The 21,475-nt window shown below is 40.9% G+C and overlaps 1 protein-coding gene across 1 annotated transcript in view; it reads left to right on the top strand.

Moving 5' to 3' along the window:
* The window catches only part of rngtt (RNA guanylyltransferase and 5'-phosphatase), a 118,856-nt gene extending 98,042 nt beyond the window's left edge, over positions 1-20,814 (top strand). The window contains exons 14-16 of the mRNA XM_085381591.1: positions 4,321-4,387; positions 13,817-13,940; positions 20,235-20,814. Of these exons, the coding sequence (XP_085237717.1) occupies positions 4,321-4,387; positions 13,817-13,940; positions 20,235-20,401 (358 nt within the window). The 3' untranslated portion in view covers positions 20,402-20,814. The remainder of the gene's footprint in view (positions 1-4,320; positions 4,388-13,816; positions 13,941-20,234) is intronic.
* The last annotated feature ends 661 nt before the right edge of the window (positions 20,815-21,475 follow it).

A 21,475-nucleotide genomic window follows, 5' to 3' on the forward strand; every position in this document is an offset into this window, starting at 1 on the left:
GATGGATTATTCTGCAGTTTTATAGGTGCTCATTTCCCCTCTGGGGGGGAAAATTCATCACTTCAGTGTTTCTTTCAACCATCATCAGGTCACAATTTTATTATCTCCAAAAGCAATGGCATTCTTGATAGCTTCAGCTCTGGTGTTTGCAATTTACCAAACATTAAACCTGCGGAAACTTGCCTTGTAACTTTGACTTGGCAGTTGCAGTAGATCAAAGCACCGCTGGGCCTGGGTAAAGTCTCACAGAGCTGCTAGCTTGGCTGTAAGATCCAGTGCTCTTTTTTCTGTTTCTGCACATCCTTCAACTCTGTGTTCTTTTCTGCTGTCCAGTCTGTGAGTGCTGTCTGAGTCGCTGTCAGCTTTCTGGAAACACTGCCTTTTCCTTCGAGAGCCAGCTGACCTTAGTGACTGTCCCAGCTTTATAGCCACGAGCCTGCTACCATTTACCTACAGCAGACTGAGAGGATGGCAGCAGAGTACATTCACTCATTCTACTCCGAATCCAGCCAGCAGGCCCACTAGTCAGCGCCTTGAGTCCTCCCTGTGTGTGTAGGAGAACACAGACGGTTATTGTTGCCATTTGAGAATGTTCTGATATTTCCCCAAAAGATGATTTTTTTTGTTTTTTGTTTTTTTGTTGGCAGATGAGCTCTCAACAGACCTCGGTATAGCTTTTCAAATCTCTTCTTAGTCAGAGAGAGAGAGAGAGAGAGAGAGAGAGAGAGAAAGAGAGGCATGTACGGAGGTAACAACTGTTTATTCATCAGCCCACACAATCAATCTTTGAGCACATCTTTGCGTACCACAGAGGCATACAGCCTTGCAAGTTTTATTGCCATCTCTGAAAGCAAGCACAGAGGCAGACAGTGATTATTGTGTGACAGGAGAGGTGGAAAACAAGGAAATGGAAAGATGAAGCAGCAAGTTGTGTTGGTGGACATTTCCAGTGCCTCTCCCAAGCATAGAACAGTCTCGACTATTGTATAGATTACTTGAATTATGGATAATTCGAGTCAGTATTCGCTCTGAAGGCAGGATGAGTAATGGTTACATCATCTCCTTTTAGGTGTGCAGTGATTTTAAGAACTTAAAAAATGGAGAATGGTCCAGTCTAAATGGCTTGGGTTGTCTCTGTAGAGCCCAGAGCCCAAGCTTCTCATTACTACTCTTGTACTCTGGGGAGTTGAGTGTCATTACAACATTGCAAACCATATTTTGTGTGTGTAAAGGATCCACAGTCAGACCTCACAGTCAAGTACCTGCCTTGGAAATGCACCAGAAAAGTCAAGAGCAACACAAAGTCAATGCTGTTGAATTTTTGTACTTTACTCTTTTACTGAACTGTTGAGCTCTATCCACTTTTGCATCCAGAGAGGAAAGATTTAGACTGTAATGGAGGCCGAACACGGTGTCAGAGAGTTTGTGTTCACTTATTATGTACAAACAATTAACATACATCGCTTTTTAGAAGCAGCACAGAAGGGTTTGGAATATACACCCACTATAAATCACCAAGTCTGCTGTGAGCTTGTAGCAATTCATCCTTCAGCACAAAGACGAAGGATTCTGCGAACTAGAGTGGAGCGTGTCTTTGAATGGAATTCTGTAGATGACATCTGAAGCGCGGACCACAAGGACATGCGGCTGTATATAGCTGTTACATTTAGACTTCATTTACTGTGCAAGATTCAGAATACTATTCAAGTGGATCTTATTGTGCTTATTCTTATGTATGGATATCTATATGATTAATACAACAGTTGTGGACGATGTCTATATCCTACAGACAGCAGATGAGGCAAATAAAGATTTATCCGTGAATCATGCTAAGCTATACAAGTTACCATAATATGTTCATTTTTACCATTTATTTTTATATTGAACAAATAAACTCACGATCATCAATTAGTCCATCTCTTTATATTAGTTTTTTTTATAGATACAAGTGTATATAGCCTGCACTAGTCCCATATGTTATATCTGCTGCAGTTTGCAGGGCTGTGTTGGTAGGTTGTAGACGTAAGAGATAAAGAAATTAGAAGATGACTTAAGCAATTAGGAGATTAATTTAAGAGCTCTTTATAGTTTCACAGCAATACCTGAAGTTACTGTGGGGTGCCCCTAATGATCTCTTTGTTTTATGAAGGCTCAGTAATTTCTAAATATAGCTGTGGAGCGTAAGAAAACATCAAAAGTTGCATTTCTGATAACTGTTTTTGTCTGACAACAAAATCTTTAAGTACAACATGTGAACATCAGCTAGGTTGCGCTCTGGGTGGATCTGAGTGTCATGGTAATGAATTACTAATCATACTTGAGCTCAACGGAGCTTCTTTCCCCTATCAATCTGTCAAGATGTCATATAAAAATTTATATAGTTCGTTAGAATTTTAGATATTTTTTGTGGAGGCTGATTTATGCAACAGAGTAATGTCCCAGTGTCACCCCTAGATATATGTTGTAATAGTGTATCTCATGAAGACAGTGAAGCCATATTGGATAAATTCAGGGTTGTTTTAAGCTACAAACACAAGAAATTACAGGAGATCGTTTGCATTAGACACACTCTCGTTGCTGAAAATAGTTTAGTTTAGATGAGCCAGCTGCCTGAATGGAGCATGCGACGCCCACTTTATGACAGTGACGAACACTGTTGTGACATCAGAGGAATCGGGCATTGTAGCTGTCCGGTTGAAGTCATGTCGCTGCCTGATTTGACTGAGTAGGGTATTTTGCACCTGTGTCAGAGGTTGTCCAAACTGGTTGCTGTGCATGTTCAAAAATGACTCTTTTATAGTTGTTTGCCCTAATAGGGTTTAGTGAAGCTCAGTTCAACCTCAGAGCGTCTAATGGCTTTCCATTGAGGAAATAGCTCAGATATAGTGACCAGAGTATTGGTATGAGGGTAGTGGTGCATGATGCAGTATTTTATCATGCTTCAGTCCTAGTATTAACATTTTTTTAAACATATGTTTGTTTGTTTGTTTGTTTTTCATTGATACTGAGTCCTATGACCCTTTCTAATCTCTTGCTTAATTTACGTTTGATCTTTTGCTTCTGTTGGAATAGTGTTCAGCTACTATAGTTCCGAGTTCATGCTGTTTGCAGACTGCATTGACATTTAACAGCGCCTTGGTTGTTTGTACAGAATCTCCCGCCTTGTTCTGCGTTAAAAACCTTTTATTTTTCTTCTGTATGGTTAAATTCTCTTGTTGTAGCACTATTCGCCTCACCCCAGCTCAGAGGAAAATTGATGCTTCGGTGTAATTTACACATGACCCTGTAAGTGAAACACAGCTTAGAGCTGTGCAATAGTCTGTGAACCACAACAAGAGTCTCTGCTTTAGAGACTGTGTTCCAAACCTTATCTTATCTGTTTCTGCACCTTTTGTATGGCCTCTGGGACTATCTCATGGATGCTTTAGGAGAAATGGTGTCAGCACAAGGGCACTTTTCTTGTTTTTGAATCCTGCGTGTTTACAAAAGTGGTCACAATGTGTAGGTCCAAAGTAATAGTTGAGGTAATGATGGGACTGGACACGCTGTTGTAAGATCTTGGCGCTGGACAGTGTCCATCACGGCATGGCTATTTGGCTCTTTTAATGTCTCCTGCTGCTTCCTTCCTGCCTCTGCTAGCTATCATTAGACCAGAGGGGGTTGAAATGGATGGAAAGATGGTCTCCAATTTCAGCTCCGACTGAAATCTGCGTGCTGGATCAGACTGTGTAACTGCACTGTTGTTTAGCCGTCACTTTAGCTCAGCGGCCCCCTTATTTTCATTCTAAAAATGGTTAACTAATATGAAGCCAGTGCCCATGCTTGTATGCGCAGTCTGTGGCACACATAGCATCAGACAAAGTGTCTGGAAATAACTACAGGCACATGGGGGTGTTTTTGGTGGAGCATGCTGGGGAACAGTATGTGATTAAGACATCTGTTGGTGAGCTGTGAGACACATGTTTGTCGAATTGAGAGCTGCGCACGCAAGATCAAAACCTTCACTTTAAAACCCAACAGCCTGTTAAGATGACAATCACCTGGAGATTAGTTTTATACAATGTCCATTCTGTTGGGTTTAGTCTGTATGTGACTTAGACTTTATTATTGCATTGCACTATAAACACGCCTATACTCTAGTTTAAAAAACATCAAGCTGTGCCGAGTGACAGAAGGGCTTCGAGAGGTGTAATCTCACGTCTCTACCATTCTGTTACTAGCTGCAAAATGCAGGCGACATAGTGATTTCTTTGCAGCTCTTACTGAGATCCTGTGCTGAGTGTGTTGCTGGTGTTAACTGAGATCATTTTGTCTTTGCAGGCTACTACCACAGACCTTTGGCTTCCTCTATGTTGGCAACTACGACAGGCCCTTTGCGCAGATGAAGGTGAGAAATAAAATAAAGCATTGTACCAAAAAACCAAAGCCTCCATCCTCATCCAGCTCTAAATTAGCTTTGTGTAAAATGTCTGATTTTTTTTCTTTTTTTTAAAGGTGTGTGGTTAGGCAAAACTGCAGTTGATTATAAATTAGTCCTCCAACCACTTTTACAAGTGTAATCTTAATTTTCCTTTTCCATTAACACATTTTCTCATATTTTAAAATCGCTGGTTTCCCAGTTAGCTTCAGGTTTTACTTCCAGTGGCTCCATGTGTAGTGGTTTGTGCAAAGATCCCAGGTTCAATCCCCAGAAAAAGCACAAATTCCTGATCTGTGGCACAACCTGCAGTGAAAAAGGAATCAGCCGAAAGTAGCTTTATTTCTATTTCTAGAACCTCTTAAGTCTTCACGTGTGGTTATTATATACATTCAGTGTAATATTTAATCAGATAATATTTTTTTGCTGCCTACTGCTCACATTTTTAAATTAAATAGCTGCAGTTTCCTTTTTCTTACAAAAAATACCTGATCTCATTAGTAAAGGTTAAACTGTTTGCCCAGATATTTCAGTAAATTTATATGTGTGTTTGATAACATGGAGTTTGTAGTAGAATTGTATATTCACATTTAATATATCTGCAGTACCGCGCTGATAAAATGTGTTATACCACCTACCATAAAACAATAAAATAGCAATATTTTAGAAATCCCAAATTGGACATTTTTAAACCCAAATTGGAACAACTACACTCGAATTCTCTGAGAAGAAGAAATTAATCAAGCATAACATTCAAATGCTACATTTTGGGCAATTTATTAATTAATATCAACACCTTTTCTATGAAAGTTTGGCCTTTTTTTGTTTCATGTCAGACATAAACAATTTGAATTTATGTTCCAGGATGCAGAAAGTTGATAAGGCCATTCTGGACTTTCTGACTTGCAAAAGTTGAAACAATTAATAGGATAATGCATTTACCTATTAGAGACTGTGTCGAATCGTTGGGTGCTTGACAGATGTTGAGCAGGTAAACATAGAAGCAAGAAGACAACAAATGTACTGTTGGAAAGTTACTCTTACAGAATGAGTGTGGCGAGTCATCATGCTTGTGTCATGTTAAATTGATGCATGTTGCTGTAAAAAGTGGTAAACAAAATGCATTTGGAAGCTCCACATAACAGTGATGTTCAGTTCAACGGGTTTCATAGTTGCATAATGTCTGCTGTGTGTGAATACACAGTTGAGATGACATCATCAGACATTTGACCAACAGCAACACAGACTCGGTCCTGTGCACTCCAGTGATAGCTACCATCGCATCACCATCATATATTGGTTAGGGTCCATTAATTTAGAATGAAAATTTGCCAGTCTGAGGCAGCTGACGAGCAACATGTGTTTCCATTTGTTTTACTTTGCTGTAAATTTCCATGAAATGACTTGTAGCATTTGTAGCCTTTTCAGTCATGGTTCAAAAACACAGTAAACAAGCTTTTCTTTTCCCTATCGTATCGTCTTGTCGTGCCAGATTCCCATGTATCAGCCCTGGGCTCTGTCACCAAACACGGCAGATTCTGTTTACTGCTCGGTCTCTAACCTTCTCACGGGGTGTCGGAGCAAAAGCTGCAGCCCCGGGGTCATCCTCTGTCAGATTGCATGTTGTTATTTTTGTGGTAAAATGTGTTTTACAGTAAGTCCGAATGTGAATATGCTAAAAATGGTAATTACTTGTCATCGCAGGACTTGATGACTTGTGGTTTTAGTCAGAAAGGCTGTTCCTGATAAATCTGACACCTCTACACAGCCTGTGTGTGCGTTTGTTGTCTGCTGTGCTCTGTCACACAATGGTTTTGACATTCATCGCCTTCCTTGTGGCTGTGCTAGTAATTTCAACGTGCCTATTAGATGCATTTGGAGGCATATCCAGTTTCCACTATATTGAAATCCGTTTAGCTGCTGTTGAGAGAAATCAAACCAACTTTGTGTGTGATAGGAAAAATGTTGTAATCTTCACGAAAACTTGTTTTATTGGCTCAGTCTTCCAATTTAGTTCCTTATTGTTGTAATTTCTTACATTGTCTGCACCTACAGGGTATAGGTAAAGTGAATATTTGGAAGGGATGTTGTCTGAGAATTTATCAGCTGAGTGCTTCAGAAAGAAGTCTGCTGTCTCACAAATATTGCGAGACAGCAGACTTCTGGAAAACATTTGTGTGGCTCTCTAAATGCTGTTTGGAATTAATGAGTATTTACTGAAAAATGGTCTAATTATAATAAGCATGTCTGGACTTATTTATGACTTGCTGTTTGTTAAAAATTCAGCTGTAATTAGAATTTAGAAAGAAAGTCTTTGAAGCCATGTAATGTAAATAAAAACAGTAATGTTCTGGAAACAGTTTAAGTCAAGTCAGTGCAATTACAAGCTAAAAAAAACACAAGTACTAAAACCACTCATAACAGCATTTATTTTATCATATTTATTTATTTATTTATTTATAGCAGTATTTAATGTTTTTCCTGTATTTTCTTATCCCCATCCCAAATTTTGCAAACATGTTGCTCACATTAAATTCATCATGAGCATGTTTTTCAAAACACTACAAAAAATGTTGGTTTCTTCCTTTTGATATGTTGTTTTTATACTTTAATTAAATGCACAGTATAAATCATTTGTAAATTTGTGTAATTTTTCTTTCTTTATTTTATCATTTTAGCTTTTTTGGAAACAGGATTTTATTTGTGACCCGGGTTAGGCCACAGGCCTAGAGACTGGTTGATGGCTCTCTTGGGACCGCCACTTGCTTTGAAATGAGTATTCTCCAACTGGTTGCTGGAGGTTACCGGTAGTCACTGTGAAATCGATTGCTAAAGCCCCTTTCACTAAGGCTGAGAGACCCATCAGTGACCCCCTGACAACCAAAGGTTGCTAGGAAACGATGGGCAGTCCTTGACCGGTTAGCATGTGGTTGCTGTAGGTTGAGTCACCAAGAGTGTGCTGCACTGAAAACCTCCTTACGATTGATTTGGTCACTGGCAGATTGCTGTGGGCGCCCATGGTATGCATGGAGGATGCTGACTTGTGAGAAAACACTCACCAACTACTCACCAAGCTGTGATGAAACTGAAAACGTGTATCAGAAATAGAAAAGTGTTACATAATTAGACCTTTATTTTTTGACTATACAGGTTCACAAACTGGGGTTGACTCACATGCTTGGGTTGTCGTTATTCCTAGACTTTCAAAAACATTTCCACCGTGACGTCAGCATTTGGTTTGCGGGTTGCCATTTTGAAGCATCAAGTTTGCATTTCTGCCATTGCCATTTTATTTTTGAACCAGAAGCGATCATAATTGGGCAAGAGGATGGAGTAGCACCCAAAACCTGGTTGCAGAAAAATACTCAATACATTTGAACTCTGAAATTTGTCACTACAGGATTGCAATCTAGGGACCACCCACTGGTCCCACCCACATGGACCACTATTTAGCTAATGTCATTCATTTAAAATCACAAATGATATTTTGGCTCATGGAAAGAATATTTATTTAGTATTTCATAGAAACACTTTATGAAATACACTTTTTTGGGACTCTGTTGAAGCTGGAGATGTTTCAAGGCAGTCATATTGCACTTCTGGACTAGCTTGATTTTTTGTTCCCAACACAGTGGATATGTGGGTTTTTCATAGAAGTATGGTCTTGATGTTTTTTTTCACAAACTTAGTCTGTTTGAGTCAAACTCTTGTTCGTTTTCCACCCTTGTGTGTGTGTTGTTGTTTTTTTGTTTTTGTTTTTTCCAGAATATACAATAGTTTCGCCTTAAAAATTTGGAAAAGAAATGCATAAAAAGAAAAGAATGCAAAGTAGTAAATTTTACAGCTTATCTGCTCCAAAGCAGGGCATCTTCTATGTGTACGTTTTTGTTGCTCCTACTCCAGATGCATCTTGTCAATAAGTGCATTGAACTTCTCATGTGGTTTATTATTGATGCATTTTGAATCCTTTGGAGTTTGACTGGAGTTGCGAAAATGAATCAAAAGTCATACACTTTTGTTACATGACTTAATTTCAAGGCATTCAGACTTAGGGTCTAATCAAAACACCTACGTCGGTGTGTCTTTGCTTTGAGGAAGTTGAGATTTGAGAGTTTATCAGCGTGGAATTCACCTGCTGAGCGCTGAATTGTAATTTATACGACTTATGTATTTCTAAGTAAGCGAACAGTTACGCAAAGACATATTTTATTGTGTTTAATCTGTGGCAGGACTTTATTGAAATGTTATTGAAGTGATTTGGATTTTTCAGACATTTTTTTTTAGACTTTTCCTGGATATTGTTGAATCTAAATTGTGGGATTTAAAAAAAAAAAAAAAGTATGAATACTGTGTAATTAAAAGTGCTGTCACAGGAAAACACTCAGTCATGCTGCAGACCAAAACAAACCAACCAGTTAAAAGTTTGAGAAGTTTTTGGAGCAGTTGTTGTTTAACTGCCAGATTCGACAGTGCGCCGCATGCCTGCTCGCCTCTAATTTGCCTCATTTACACATTATTACCTTGTTATGCTCATCTTTCTTTTTCGATGCGGCAGCCAATCTGAATGTGTGGGATAATGATTGTTATTATACATATTCACCAGAGACCTCAATCCTGATGTCATCTTGCACATTCAAAAGGAGTCGTGGAGTGGTCGGAAGTCCCATTTGTTTGTTCTGGCACAGCTATTCAAGGGCACATATAGCTGTAATTACATAGTAGATAATGCAGCTGATCTGTGACAAATATTTTAACTTTACTACTGAACATTTGTCTTGTGAGTTATCCTGTTGAATTGTGTGTGTTTTAGTGGAAGCTAATATTAATAGGGAGGAGATGTTAGCGTATTCTTTTTGAGCATGCATCATATATTAGGATTGAATATTGATACAGTCTATCCAGAATCTTATTTCCTTCGAGGGTGCGTTTGTTCATAGTCTTACTTTTGCATCTTATATCATTTCCACACTTATACGTTATTTCATCCAGTTTCTCGTTATTAAAATGGGCCCGGGTGCTGCAGTGCCGCAGACCTCCGGGCCCCTTCTGATTAAGTCGAGAATGAAACAAAGGCAGGGTCAGTCACAGAGAGGCGTGATGGGGAAAATAAAACAGCTATTCAAGGAAATTACAAACTTTGTTTATTCGTCTGACATCATACTGTAGCATAATGCGCTCGTACAATAGTCCCCACAGGATCCAGTATTTGATAAGGAAGCAGGGCGACTGCCTGCGTGCTGTGTACAGGTTGGTAAAAGGTCAGATATCATAAATTCCAGTAGTCTGGAGCTAATTTTGGTCCCGCTGCTGCTGCTGCTTCTTCTTCTTCTTCTTCTTCTTTTTTGCACGATGTAGTGAATCTCGAGCAGCTCGATTTGCGTGAAGTGTTTCCAGCTGGGCGTCGTGTACCTGGAGTCCAGTGTTTTAACGATGCATGAAACTATACATTTTTACACATAAATTGTGAGTATTTATTACACAGCGTGCTGCGGGGAAAGGCTTGTTCTAACATTTGAGCCCAAGGTTTATTTGTTAGCACCTGGCGGCTCTTTTTTGCTTCTCATCCGTAAATACTCTGCATACTCTTTCACGCGATTCAGTCTCAACAGGATCTTGAGCTTTATTGTGAAAGGTGTATGTGGAAAATAAACAAGTGGACACGCGATGGTTTTACCGTCGTTGTTGCTAACGACAACGCATAAAAACAGGCTCTTGTCCGTCCGTAGTGTGGTTATATTAAATATAAGAGAAAGAGAGAACTTTAAGAAATTAATGTAGCCACTACAGTGACCATCAAAACGATGAAAAAATATTGCCGTAAACAGTTTATTTTGCGACACCACGAAACAAACGATAGACGTTTTTATATCTTCATCCGATATATATCGTTATATCGAACAGCCCTATTTGTAACTTGAACTGCCTGAGGTCAGCGCTACTATAAACTCCCTGACCAGAATAATAAAAATTGATACACAGGACAAGATAACAGCATTGTTACCTTAATGATTGGCTATTTTTATTTTTTACTGCTGCATATATGAAGCGATAATGCCTTAAAATTTTTAAATCAAAATTTCTAAACTGTGGGAGACAGAATATATTACTGGGGAATTAACATTGTACAGTCACAAGAAATCCTTAGTGGGATTATCAGATGACACACTGGCACTGTACCACTAATGTGAATGGAAATTGCATTCATTAAGACATAATCACGTCATGAGTAATTAGTGTTTTTATGAACATGAGCCTGGATATTAAAAATACAACTCTCCAGCATGCACGATGCTGTGAAAAGGTTTCAGGAATCAGATTCAGACTTTAGTCACTCCCTGGAAATCCTGTTCTGTTTTCTTGCGATTGTTCTTCTGCAGTGCTCAGAACAGCAACCCTTCAGCTATAGTGTCATTTTGTGGAATGGACGCTGTGGAAATGGAGCTCTCGTCAGCAACGATGATGCTTGACATGAAACAAAGTCGAGTCAGTTTAAAGGGAAGTTGTTTCTCTCTTGCAAGTGGTCATAACAGTGGTTTGATCAGTCAAGTCCTGGAACTTTTTCAGTATGACCAATCATAACCTCCGTGTCTTTTCACTGAGCCTTGATACTTGGGGAAAAAAGAGCTCTCTCATCACGTTTTAGTAAAAAAAAAAAAAAATTGTCCACAACAAAAGGCTGCTTTTCTTCCTTGTCAGCCATGTTTATATTTGCTGTATATATTTCTGATTGTTTCAGGATTTGAATAGAAGGCAGGCAGCAGAGCGCTTCTGCTCTGCAATAGTGCAACATTGGCTGATAAAGAGTTTGACTGCCAAAGTCCCTGATAACTGGTGGCACACGTGTGCTGCCATAATGAGACAGATTTGGATGGATTAAGCACCAAGTGGTGATGGAAAATGGCAGCCAACATGTCACCCTTCACCAGCAGGAAGAGATCCAGCCTGTAGCAGCACGTCCCGCCTGCCTGTACTGCCCTTCACAGCTTGCTGGCAGTTTGATGTGTGGAGCTTTAGGAAAGCTCAGAGATTCTGTCGCTGCTTTACATCATCTGCAATTCTTCTCCTAGTAAAAAAAAAAAAAAAAATGTTTGACTTGGCTTCAAAATAAGCTCTCAGTAGTTTTGTCAATATTTAACAGTTACAGCTGCAAATCAATTTAGAGGCCATTTAGTGTGTTTATCTAAAAAGCTATTTTTAAAAGATGTCTGTTTAGTCTGGATTCTTTCTCTCACTTTCTGTCTTCCTTTCTCACAAGCGTTCTTGCTTCCTGTGTGAATTCGACCCCCACTGTTAGCCCAGATGCACCACGCTCCAGGATCACATAAGCTCTTACTTTGTGTTTTTTAGCGTCTTGCCAAATACTGGTGCTTTCCTGGCAACTCCAGTCACTCTCTGACCTCAGCTAAAGGTTGCGTGTTCACGCTGAACCCCGGAGGTATTCGTCATTTTTACTCTCTGCGAGGCCAAGGTGAAAAGTCACATCACAGCACCTCATAGCAACTCATGTCATTGCTTATTCTATTGCGTATTTTAAAAGCGTGCAATTGCACGTGACCGCTTCAGCTGCACTTTTTGTCTTCCACGTTCCCAGCAGCTACAAGATTTGCATTTTTCCAAGTCTCGACAATCCTCTCAGTCCCTCGACAAATAAACAACAGATGCTCAAATGTCTTCTTTGACTCATGCTTGATCTTCAGTATCGTGTGCCATTTTCTTATACTTCAGCAGTGTTACAGTGTGCTCAGTGTGTAGAGCTGATTTTGTTTTCAAAGCAAAGTGTGATGTAATAAGTCAGTGATCCTGTGTAGCTCAGTAGGTGGAGCAGGAGCTGTTGCACTGCTTTATTGAGAGATGAAATACAGACACTCGTGTTGTGTTAGTGTTTGTATGTGCTGATGTGTTATTGTAGGTCCTTCTGAAGCAATGCAGCTGTGTTTAATGATCAAATATAAAGATTAACTACATGATTAGCTTCCGTCATACTTCTGCATGAAGCATCAGAGCCTCGTCTTACATTCAAAGAAGCATGCTTCCTAAAGTCACACCACAGTTGATTTCGATTTATTACATTTAAACCTTCCATGTCTAAACTACAATACTTTATAGCCTGTGCTTTTGATGTTTTCATCTTCTAAAAGGTACAGTTACACAATTATTTAATACTGATGCTAAAAATCAATTGAAACTTTAAGGAAATGTGTGACACAAGAAGAATAACATAAGAATTTAAACTACTGTACATAAAAAAAGCTTGTGCCCAAATAGTATTAAAGACCAATACAAATAGCAACATACATTCATTTAATAGAAACCTAAAATTTATAACTGTGGAAAATGGATGTTAATGTGAACATTAACTCATGGTACATTTATCCTTTAATTTCAAAAATGTCACCCAAAATATTTCTGTATAAGACTTCTGAGTCTTCTTGAGTGTTTTCTCTCCTAGAGAGATCCTTGGTCTCAGAAGATTCCCACAAGACATGTCAGTATTTGCTTCAGTCAAATGTTGCCGCTACTTGAATAAGACATTCAGTTAATCTGCACAGTGAGCTGCATATTACTGCGTTTCAGTGAAGACCAGTCAAGTCAAAAGTAGTTTATTTCCATCTGTAGTAATTTGGTGACATGGCTCTGTGCTGGAACCTCCCTGATGCACAGAGACCTGCAGCTCACTGGGTATTTTCTCTGTACACCCTAGAGATGGTTGTGGGAGAAAATCCCAGCAGATCACCAGTTTCTGAAATATTTCCACCAGCCAGTCTGGCACCATCAGCCATGACACATTTAAAGCCACTTAAATCACCTTTCTCAGCCATTGTCATGCTCAATTTCTCCATGACTATAAACAAAAGTATAACAAGTCATCTTTAAACACTGTTTCCAGAATTAGTTGTGCCATTTGGATGTGTAGAGTGATATCTGCTAAGCCATCAGCTAATGTGGCACTGAGATTAGCTGATCTTTGTGGCCTGTATGAACCAACGGTCAGTTTAATCCCAATTTAGTGCTCTGTCATTGCAATTTGCTTTGCTTTTGTAGAATTGAATGCATCGGGCATAGAGCAGCCTTAAGTTTAAGTCTTTTTCCTCTTGATGTCTTCTAAAAGTATCTAATTAGTATCAGTAATAACAAAATTGATGATGATGATAAAGAAAATGTGAAGAAATTGCAGTTGTGTGTGTCATTTATCAAAAGTAGCTGCATTGATCAGTTGTGCAGCATGTGCCTGAAACCTTTTACAATGATTCAGCTCAAAGTAAAAAGCAAGGCTGTGGTAAACCAGACCATAATACCCCACCTAGATTCACGATTTTTAACGTGTGATAAGAGAAAAGAATATGCTTTGTATTCGCTCACATTAAAGGCACGCGCCGTCTCTCATCTCTGTCTGCGCAGGCCACTAAAGAGCTGAAACAATACGACAACAAGATCATTGAGTGCACCTTTACCAACAACAGCTGGGTGTTCATGAGGCAAAGGGTGGACAAGAGCTTCCCCAACTCCTATGATACAGCCATGGGTGAGTCTTTGTCCTTCTCCTTCCAGCCGTTATTTTTAATATCCCACTGTCTCCTGTATCTGAGTCTAAATCTGTGCAAATAACAGCCAGTCAGCCTGTGATTAATGGGTTATTTTATCTATATTTCTTTTATTTGTATTTGCAACAGCCTCAGTTTTATTTCTGCATTGTGAGACTGTGTATGCGGAGGGGCAGATGTTATGTTGTGTACTCTCCATTATCAAATCAAATCAAATCACTTTTTATTGTCACATCACATGTGCAGGCACACTGGCACAGCACATGCGAGTGAAATTCTTGTGTGCGAGCCCCACAAGCAACAGAGATGTGCAAACACAACAACACAAACGAGCAAAATACAAGAATGGCCAACCTGAAACTAATAAATATATGTACAATATATAATAGTGTATGCATTTCTGGATGTGTATACTAAATATTTTCCTACGTGTGTGTGTGTGTGTGTGTGTGTGTGTGTGTGTGTGTGTGTGTGTGTGTGTGTATACACATTTTTACAAATTAAATAGTAAAAAAATAAAATATAATAATAATAATAATAATAAAATATATAAAATATACAGAGTTGAATATGTGCAAAACAAGTGGCATTTATATACAGTGTGGAGTGCATAATGTTAAAGTTCCAGTAGTGAAGCTGAGGTGTCTATGAAGTGTTCAGCAGTCTGATGGCCTGATGGAAAAAGCTGTCTCTCAGTCTGCTGGTACGGGACCGGATGCTGCAGAACCTCCTTCCTGATGGAAGCAGTCTGAACAGTTTATGGCTGGGGTGACTGGAGTCCTTGATGATCCTCCCCGCTTTCCTCAGGCACCGCTTCCTGTAGATGTCTTGGAGGGAGGGAAGCTCACCTCCAATTATCCGTTCAGAGCACCGCACTACTCGCTGGAGAGCTTTGCAGTTGTAGGCGGTGCTGTTGCCATACCAGGTGGTGATGCATCCAGTGAGGATGCTCTCAATGGCACAGTGATAGAAGGTCCTGAGGATGCGGGGGCTCATGCCGAATCTTTTCAGTCTCCTGAGAAAGAAGAGGCGCTGCTGCGCCTTCTTCACTGTTTTGTTTGTGTGTACTGACCACGTAAGATCCTCAGCCAGGTGTACGCCAAGGAACCGGAAGCTGCTCACTCTCTCCACAGCAGCGCCGTTGATGGTGATGGGGGTGTGTACTTCTCTGCACCTCCGGAAGTCCACTATCAACTCCTTTGTCTTTGCGACGTTGAGGGTGAGATGGTTGTCTTGACACCAGTGGGTCAGGGCGCTGACCTCCTCCCTGTAAGCCGTCTCATCACCGTTGGTGATAAGACCCACCACTGTAGTGTCGTCCGCAAACTTCACAATGATGTTGGAGCTGTTAGTGGCTGTGCAGTCGTAGGTGTAGAGTGAGTACAGGAGAGGGCTCAGTACACACCCCTGTGGAGCACCAGTGTTCAGTGTGATGGGGGATGAGGTGATGCTGCCCAGTCTGACCACCTGGCGTCTGTCAGACAGGAAGCTAAGGATCCAGCTGCAGAGGGAGCTGCTCAGTCCTAGATCCTGCAGTTTCCTGTCCAGCTTCGAGGGAACGATGGTATTGAATGCTGAGCTGTAATCTACAAACAGCATCCTCACATACGTGTCTCTCTTCTCCAGGTGTGACAGGGCAGTGTGTAGTGTCAGGGCTATGGCATCATCAGTGGACCTGTTGTGGCGGTATGCAAACTGTAGAGGGTCCAGTGAGTCGGGTAGTGCAGAGCAGATGAAGTCCCTGACCAGCTTCTCGAAGCATTTGCTTACGATGGGGGTCAGGGCTACAGGTCGCCAGTTGTTCAATGAGGAGATGGTGGAGGATTTGGGTACAGGGACGATGGTGGCCATTTTGAAGCAGGCTGGGACTACAGACAGAGAGAGGGAAAGGTTGAAGATGTGCGTGAACACTCCAGCCAGCTGAGCCGCGCATGACCTGAGGACGCGGCCGGGAATCCCGTCCGGGAATCCCGTCCGGACCAGTAGCTTTGCGTGCGTTCACCTTCCTGAAGCACTTCCGCACATCCTCCTCAGACACAGTGTGCGCACTGACGTCATCCGCGGTGCGCACACTGTCCGGTCTCATGGTGTTCGCTGTGTCGAATCTAGCGTAGAATACGTTTAGATCCTCACACAGAGAGGCCGTGGTCTGCGGTGTGCTGGTTTTCCCTCTAAAGTCTGTGATCGTGTTTAGTCCCTGCCACATACTCCGAGGGTTGTCAAACTGTTGTTCCACCCTGTCCCTGTACTCACGTTTGGCTGCTTTGATCGTCTTCCGGAGTTGGTAATGTGCGTGTTTGTAGTCCGATGTGTTCGCGGAGGCAAAGGCGGTGCTCCGTGCCGCGCGAACATCTCCGTTAATCCAGGGTTTTTGATTTGGGAAGGATTTGACTGTTCTGGATGGGACGACATCTTCCACGCATTTCCTGATAAATCCACAGACTGAGTCTGTGTATTCATCAATGTCTCTGGCGGCCACGTGAAACATTTCCCAGTCCGCGTGATCAAAACAGTCCCGCAGCGCAGACTCCGATTGGTCCGTCCAACAGTGCACCGCCCTCCGGGTTGGAGCTTCCTGTTTAAGAATGCACACTGACACTGTGGCCTTGTCTTTGGAGCTGAGGACAAATTGTTTTCTTTAGCTCCTCACTGTGAATAGAGTAGCTGACATTTTGCCACACAATTTCCAATCTTTAAGAGGTTTTACTGTCGTGAATGGGAATGCGCATGATATATTATTGGCTGATAAGCGAGAAAATGAAATCATTGTTACTGTTTCAATAATGAAAGTTCAGCCGATAATTAAATCTGATAGCACGGTGCATGCTGCGGATGTTAGCAATCATTTTTTACTTTTTGCTTTTTTTTTTCTTCTGCTCTTTGCTTGCTGCCTGAGGGCAAGGCTGAGCTCCTCATGCAGAACAGTGGAGTTAAAGAAACTTTAGACGACGCTCGTTCATCTGTACGACAAACTCTACAAACAGTTTATCAAACAGGTTGATCAAGTAGAATATAAATGTCTTTAACTGCCCGTCGAGATGTTAACCTGCTGCCTCTGCTTCATCCACAGCCATTTTCACACATTACTCATGATGCCTCTAGCAAATTGTTATGAACAATCTACAGACTAATAGATAATCTCCGTACCGATTAAGCTTAATGTACAGTGGTTTTTTGTCTTAATATTAAAATTAAATGTTTTGTCTGTTGCTAAGAAATCATTGGCAGCATCACAGTATTTATGAAGACTTTCTGGGGGCCTTACAAGATAGCATTTTCCAAGCACCTGTTTACAATCCCAGAACCAATTAAGCTGGTTTGGGCTCAAAATATTTCCATGTACTGTTCAGCTAGCTACCTGGGTTGCTAATAAGCCAAGCTGCTAGTCTGCAGGAATGTTCACTTGAACAGACGCGTGATAAGAGCGAGACATGACAATCAAAGGAAGCTAAATGGAAAACTGTAGCAGCAAAGATGGCCTTTCTCCTGCCCCTGACCCAAAGAACCAATCAGTAGAAACCATAAGTCGGTCTTATAATTGTGCTGATTAATGCGCACAGTGGAGGGTCACGCAGCATCAGTCGTATGATGTATCTTATTACTTGTAGATAAAACTACTTGTCGTTTGTCTTTGTAGTAAAGCTAGTAAAGCTTACTAGGAAAGAAATATGCCTTTGGGGCAAAGTCACCACACCACACATTTTTTCTATACATGCTGGTTTTTGTTTAGTTGTCCAGGGTTCGACCGCTTTGAGCATTGACATAAACTGTGGTTCTCTCCCTGTTCAGTGAGACAGGGTCTTGTTTGGTGGAGCCACATTGGCTGCAGAGGGGCAACGCCAGCTTCTCAAAGGGCTTTGATTGTGCCCTGAGAGATACATGCAGTAGGGTGGTGTGAGATTCTATCAGCTGTGGTGCTTAAATGATGCTCAGTTGGAACTTAGGGCCCCAAATTGTGCTGAGAAGAAATCCCCCTACCATCAACATCACCACCAGCCTGAACCATTAATAGTAGACAGGATGAATACATGATTTCATGGTGCTTATGCTAAATTCTGAACAAATCCCAACCATGCAAATGTAGAAATGGAGACTCATCTGATCAGGCAGCGTTTTTCCAATCCTCTATTGTCCAATTTTGGTGGTCCGGTGTGAATTGCAGCCTCAGTTTCTTCCGCTGCTTTAAGGCATCTGCTTTGAGGCTCTGCATTTTTACGCTGTTGGTCTTCTGCACACTTTGGCAATAAAGTGTTTTGCTGTATAGTTTTTTGTACATATATAATGATGCATTTTTTAACTTTTTTTTAAGTACAAGGATTTGCTTGTCTTGTGCTTGTACATTTAAGTCTCTTTAATGAGGTTTTAATGAGCTATGGGTCTTAAAGTTAGAATAAATCGTGAGTTCTCAGTCTGAGTACCCTTTCTTCCTCTCCACCAGCAGCACCCCTAGAGCAGTAAAGAGGTAGATGTTGTGAGAGAGGATAAACGCTACCACAGAGCTGTCAGACAATTTATTAGTTCAAGGGCTTTAATCTGGCCCGGGTTATGGTCTCTCAGACCTACTTCGGTGCAACGACATCAGTCAAAAATCCAATATGTTTGCAGTCGATTCACACGGACACGCTCGAAGGTGGAATGAAAATCCAGCTGTGATGGACTGCAAACGTTATCCATGCACATTTTTAGGCCATCTCTTGCAGTTAGGCAATGCAACCCTAGGCTTTCATTTCACCTCCACAGTTAATGGCTGTCTTGAAGACAGTGCAGATGTGGCACTACTTCTAATATATTTTCAAATAATGGACTTATAATGGGAAATGCATGAAAAGGGGAAAACGATTACAAATTCAATGCTTCAATCAAATTGGGTTTCATTTCACAAGTTGTGATTTTTGTTTTAAACTTTAAAGTTCTCCCCCACGTGCCACATGCTATGAAAATGCACAGCAACCACAACAGGAGAAACAAATGGACACAAACAAAGCAGAGCAAGGCGAGGACAGAATGCAAAAATAATAGATAAACACGGCAATAAACCATGTTTGTGTAGCACTTAATCTAAATGCTGAGTTCACAGCGCTATGCAAGGAGGAGCATAAAAGTACATATTGAAGCAATAAAAACAAGAAGCATAAGCGAGGGAAAACACATTTAAAGAATGAACGAAATTGATTGAAGAAGATAGAAAAGATGGTCCTGAATTATTGAGCTTTAGATCCCGAGGTGGACTGTTGTACAGCCTCGGAGCCCAGATGGCAAAAGCGCCTTTTATCTCAAATCTGGTCAGATAGTAACACATTTGTCCCCGAGCTGATAACATTTCGCTTCATTTAGAGGCTGGATATAGTCGTCAGTATGCTGCTGGTATTATGGCGCTGTCATAACCGTGCAGAGGGAGCTGTGGAGCAGGAGGGGCTTTTTTCTAGCACTCAAAATCAAAAAGTCCATATCATGTTTCCGTAGACAGTGGGAGTGACTCAAAAGTTGGTGTGTGTCTGTGATAAAATAATGGTTAAAATGTACTTTAGCAGCTTGGATGCGTGTCGAATCCTCTCTGATTAATATAATTATGAATCATTAATTTAGGTGTTTTTGCATCATCCACACCATCATCAGAGAATGCAGTTGTTTCAGGTGCCTGAATCTTTCTGTTATGCACAAGGTGTCTCTTGCTTTTAAATCTCGAGAGTGGACGGTCAGTGATGACGTTCGTTTTTTCCACCAGGCCATCTTAGGTTATAAAAGAAAAATGGCTCCATAGTATAGCGGGGTTGTGTTAGGATAGACATTTGGCACATACTGAGACATGCAGAGTTACCTGCTGTGGCGACGTAACTTTTATGCCAGGACATCTCTGAGGCGGGCGTGGCTCAAGAGGCAGAGCAGGTCATCTACCAGTCAGTTCAATCATTGGCTCATCTTTTCAACATGCCCGCAAGATACTGACCCCTAAATTGGTCCTGGTACAGCCACCAGTGTGTGTGCGTGCATGTTAGAAGGTGTGTGAATGGATTGTAGGACTTTGAGTCATGATACATGAAACATGAAACATGAAACAGGCAGTTCTAGTGTACATCATGACTCGCCTTTGCATCTTTGTGTTTTGCTTTACTTTGACTCACTGGCTCTGTTTAGGAAGAGATTAGCAAGAGACAGACTGCATTATTTGATCACCTGGGAATGAGAACGTGCTTGAAAGAACCATGAATTCACTGTTGCTGGAAAAGCCTGTCGGCATTTCTATTGTAACTTCCTTTCTCCTTTTTTTTGTCCAGCTGTGTGTCAAAGCATCCGGGAGCCCGTCACTAAGGAAATCCTTTTGGAGTATCTGGACCGCTGTGCTCAGGGAGCACAATCCCAAAACCGGAAAAACCCGCGAGACCCAGACTCTGAGCTAATGCCCCCTCCCCCTCCAAAGAGACCCAACCGGGCCATCCCGTAGCCCGTAGCTACGCCTTTGGGACTGCTCCACGGTTACGGTGTACATCCAGCCACTCACACCCCAACAGATAAAGGACATTTCAAGGCTTTCTTACCTGCAGCACGTTTGCTTTATCAGCCCATACATTTCGGGGCACCAGAAAACCTCGATGTCATTAAATTACATTGTAGACCTCTTTGTAGCTTTAATTGCCTGTGTTCTTATTAAAATGTTTAAAAAAAAAAAAATTACGCTTAGGTAATTTTTTTTTTTCATTGTTTTGCTGTTTATAATTTTAAACAACTGAGCTAATTGGTATTTATTTACTTGGGAATTGTTATAGCAACAAATAACACCTGACAAACCGTGTTCATGTTTTGTCAACTAGTTCCTTAATTTGATTTTGAAAGAGGAGTAAACATCTTTAAAGCTCAGTCTGCTGTCTTGATGAGTCTACACTACAAAAATAGTTTCCACCATCAGGTCTCATGTAGATTTACACAAAGCTGCGCAGATGTTCAATTAACAGATTAAGGTTTCTCATTGAGTTCCACCTGTAAGACTCAGGCGGGGGTTTCCAAATGTTTTCATATCTCAGATAAGGATTAGATCTCAGTACTCTGCCTCAGCCCATCTGTGTGGACTTTTGTTTTAAAGGCCACATGGGTGGGCGGGGGAGATGACAACGTGATTACACAGTCTCTACAAAGTAACTACAACTACAAAACCAGTGAAGTCAAGCTGCAGATGGGTGGCACACAAAAGGAAACAAAAATCAACAAATTGTCTCGCAGAAGTGAAGAAGCTTCAAACGGAAGGATAAATACAACTTTTCCAGAAGATTAGAGCCTCAAATCGCTTGACTTTGATTTTAATTCGCCATGCGCTCGTTGTTCCCCAGTTTTCATCTACACCGAGGTATTAAAGCCAAAAGGTTTATGCTATATCCAGCATCAAAGTGAAGAACACTGGTTTTTGTGTTTAGCCAATTAGGATTTTGTTTTTTAAAAAAATGTCTTGTGTGCCATGTGATTTGGCTTCAAAAAGGCAGAAAAAATCTTAGACACTTTTCAGTCTAAGAAACAGCACATCTGT

This window comes from Rhamphochromis longiceps, linkage group LG15, assembly GCF_057381845.1.
Source record: "Rhamphochromis longiceps isolate RC_006_pf linkage group LG15, R_longiceps_female_GT1.1, whole genome shotgun sequence".
Lineage (NCBI taxonomy): Eukaryota > Metazoa > Chordata > Actinopteri > Cichliformes > Cichlidae > Rhamphochromis > Rhamphochromis longiceps.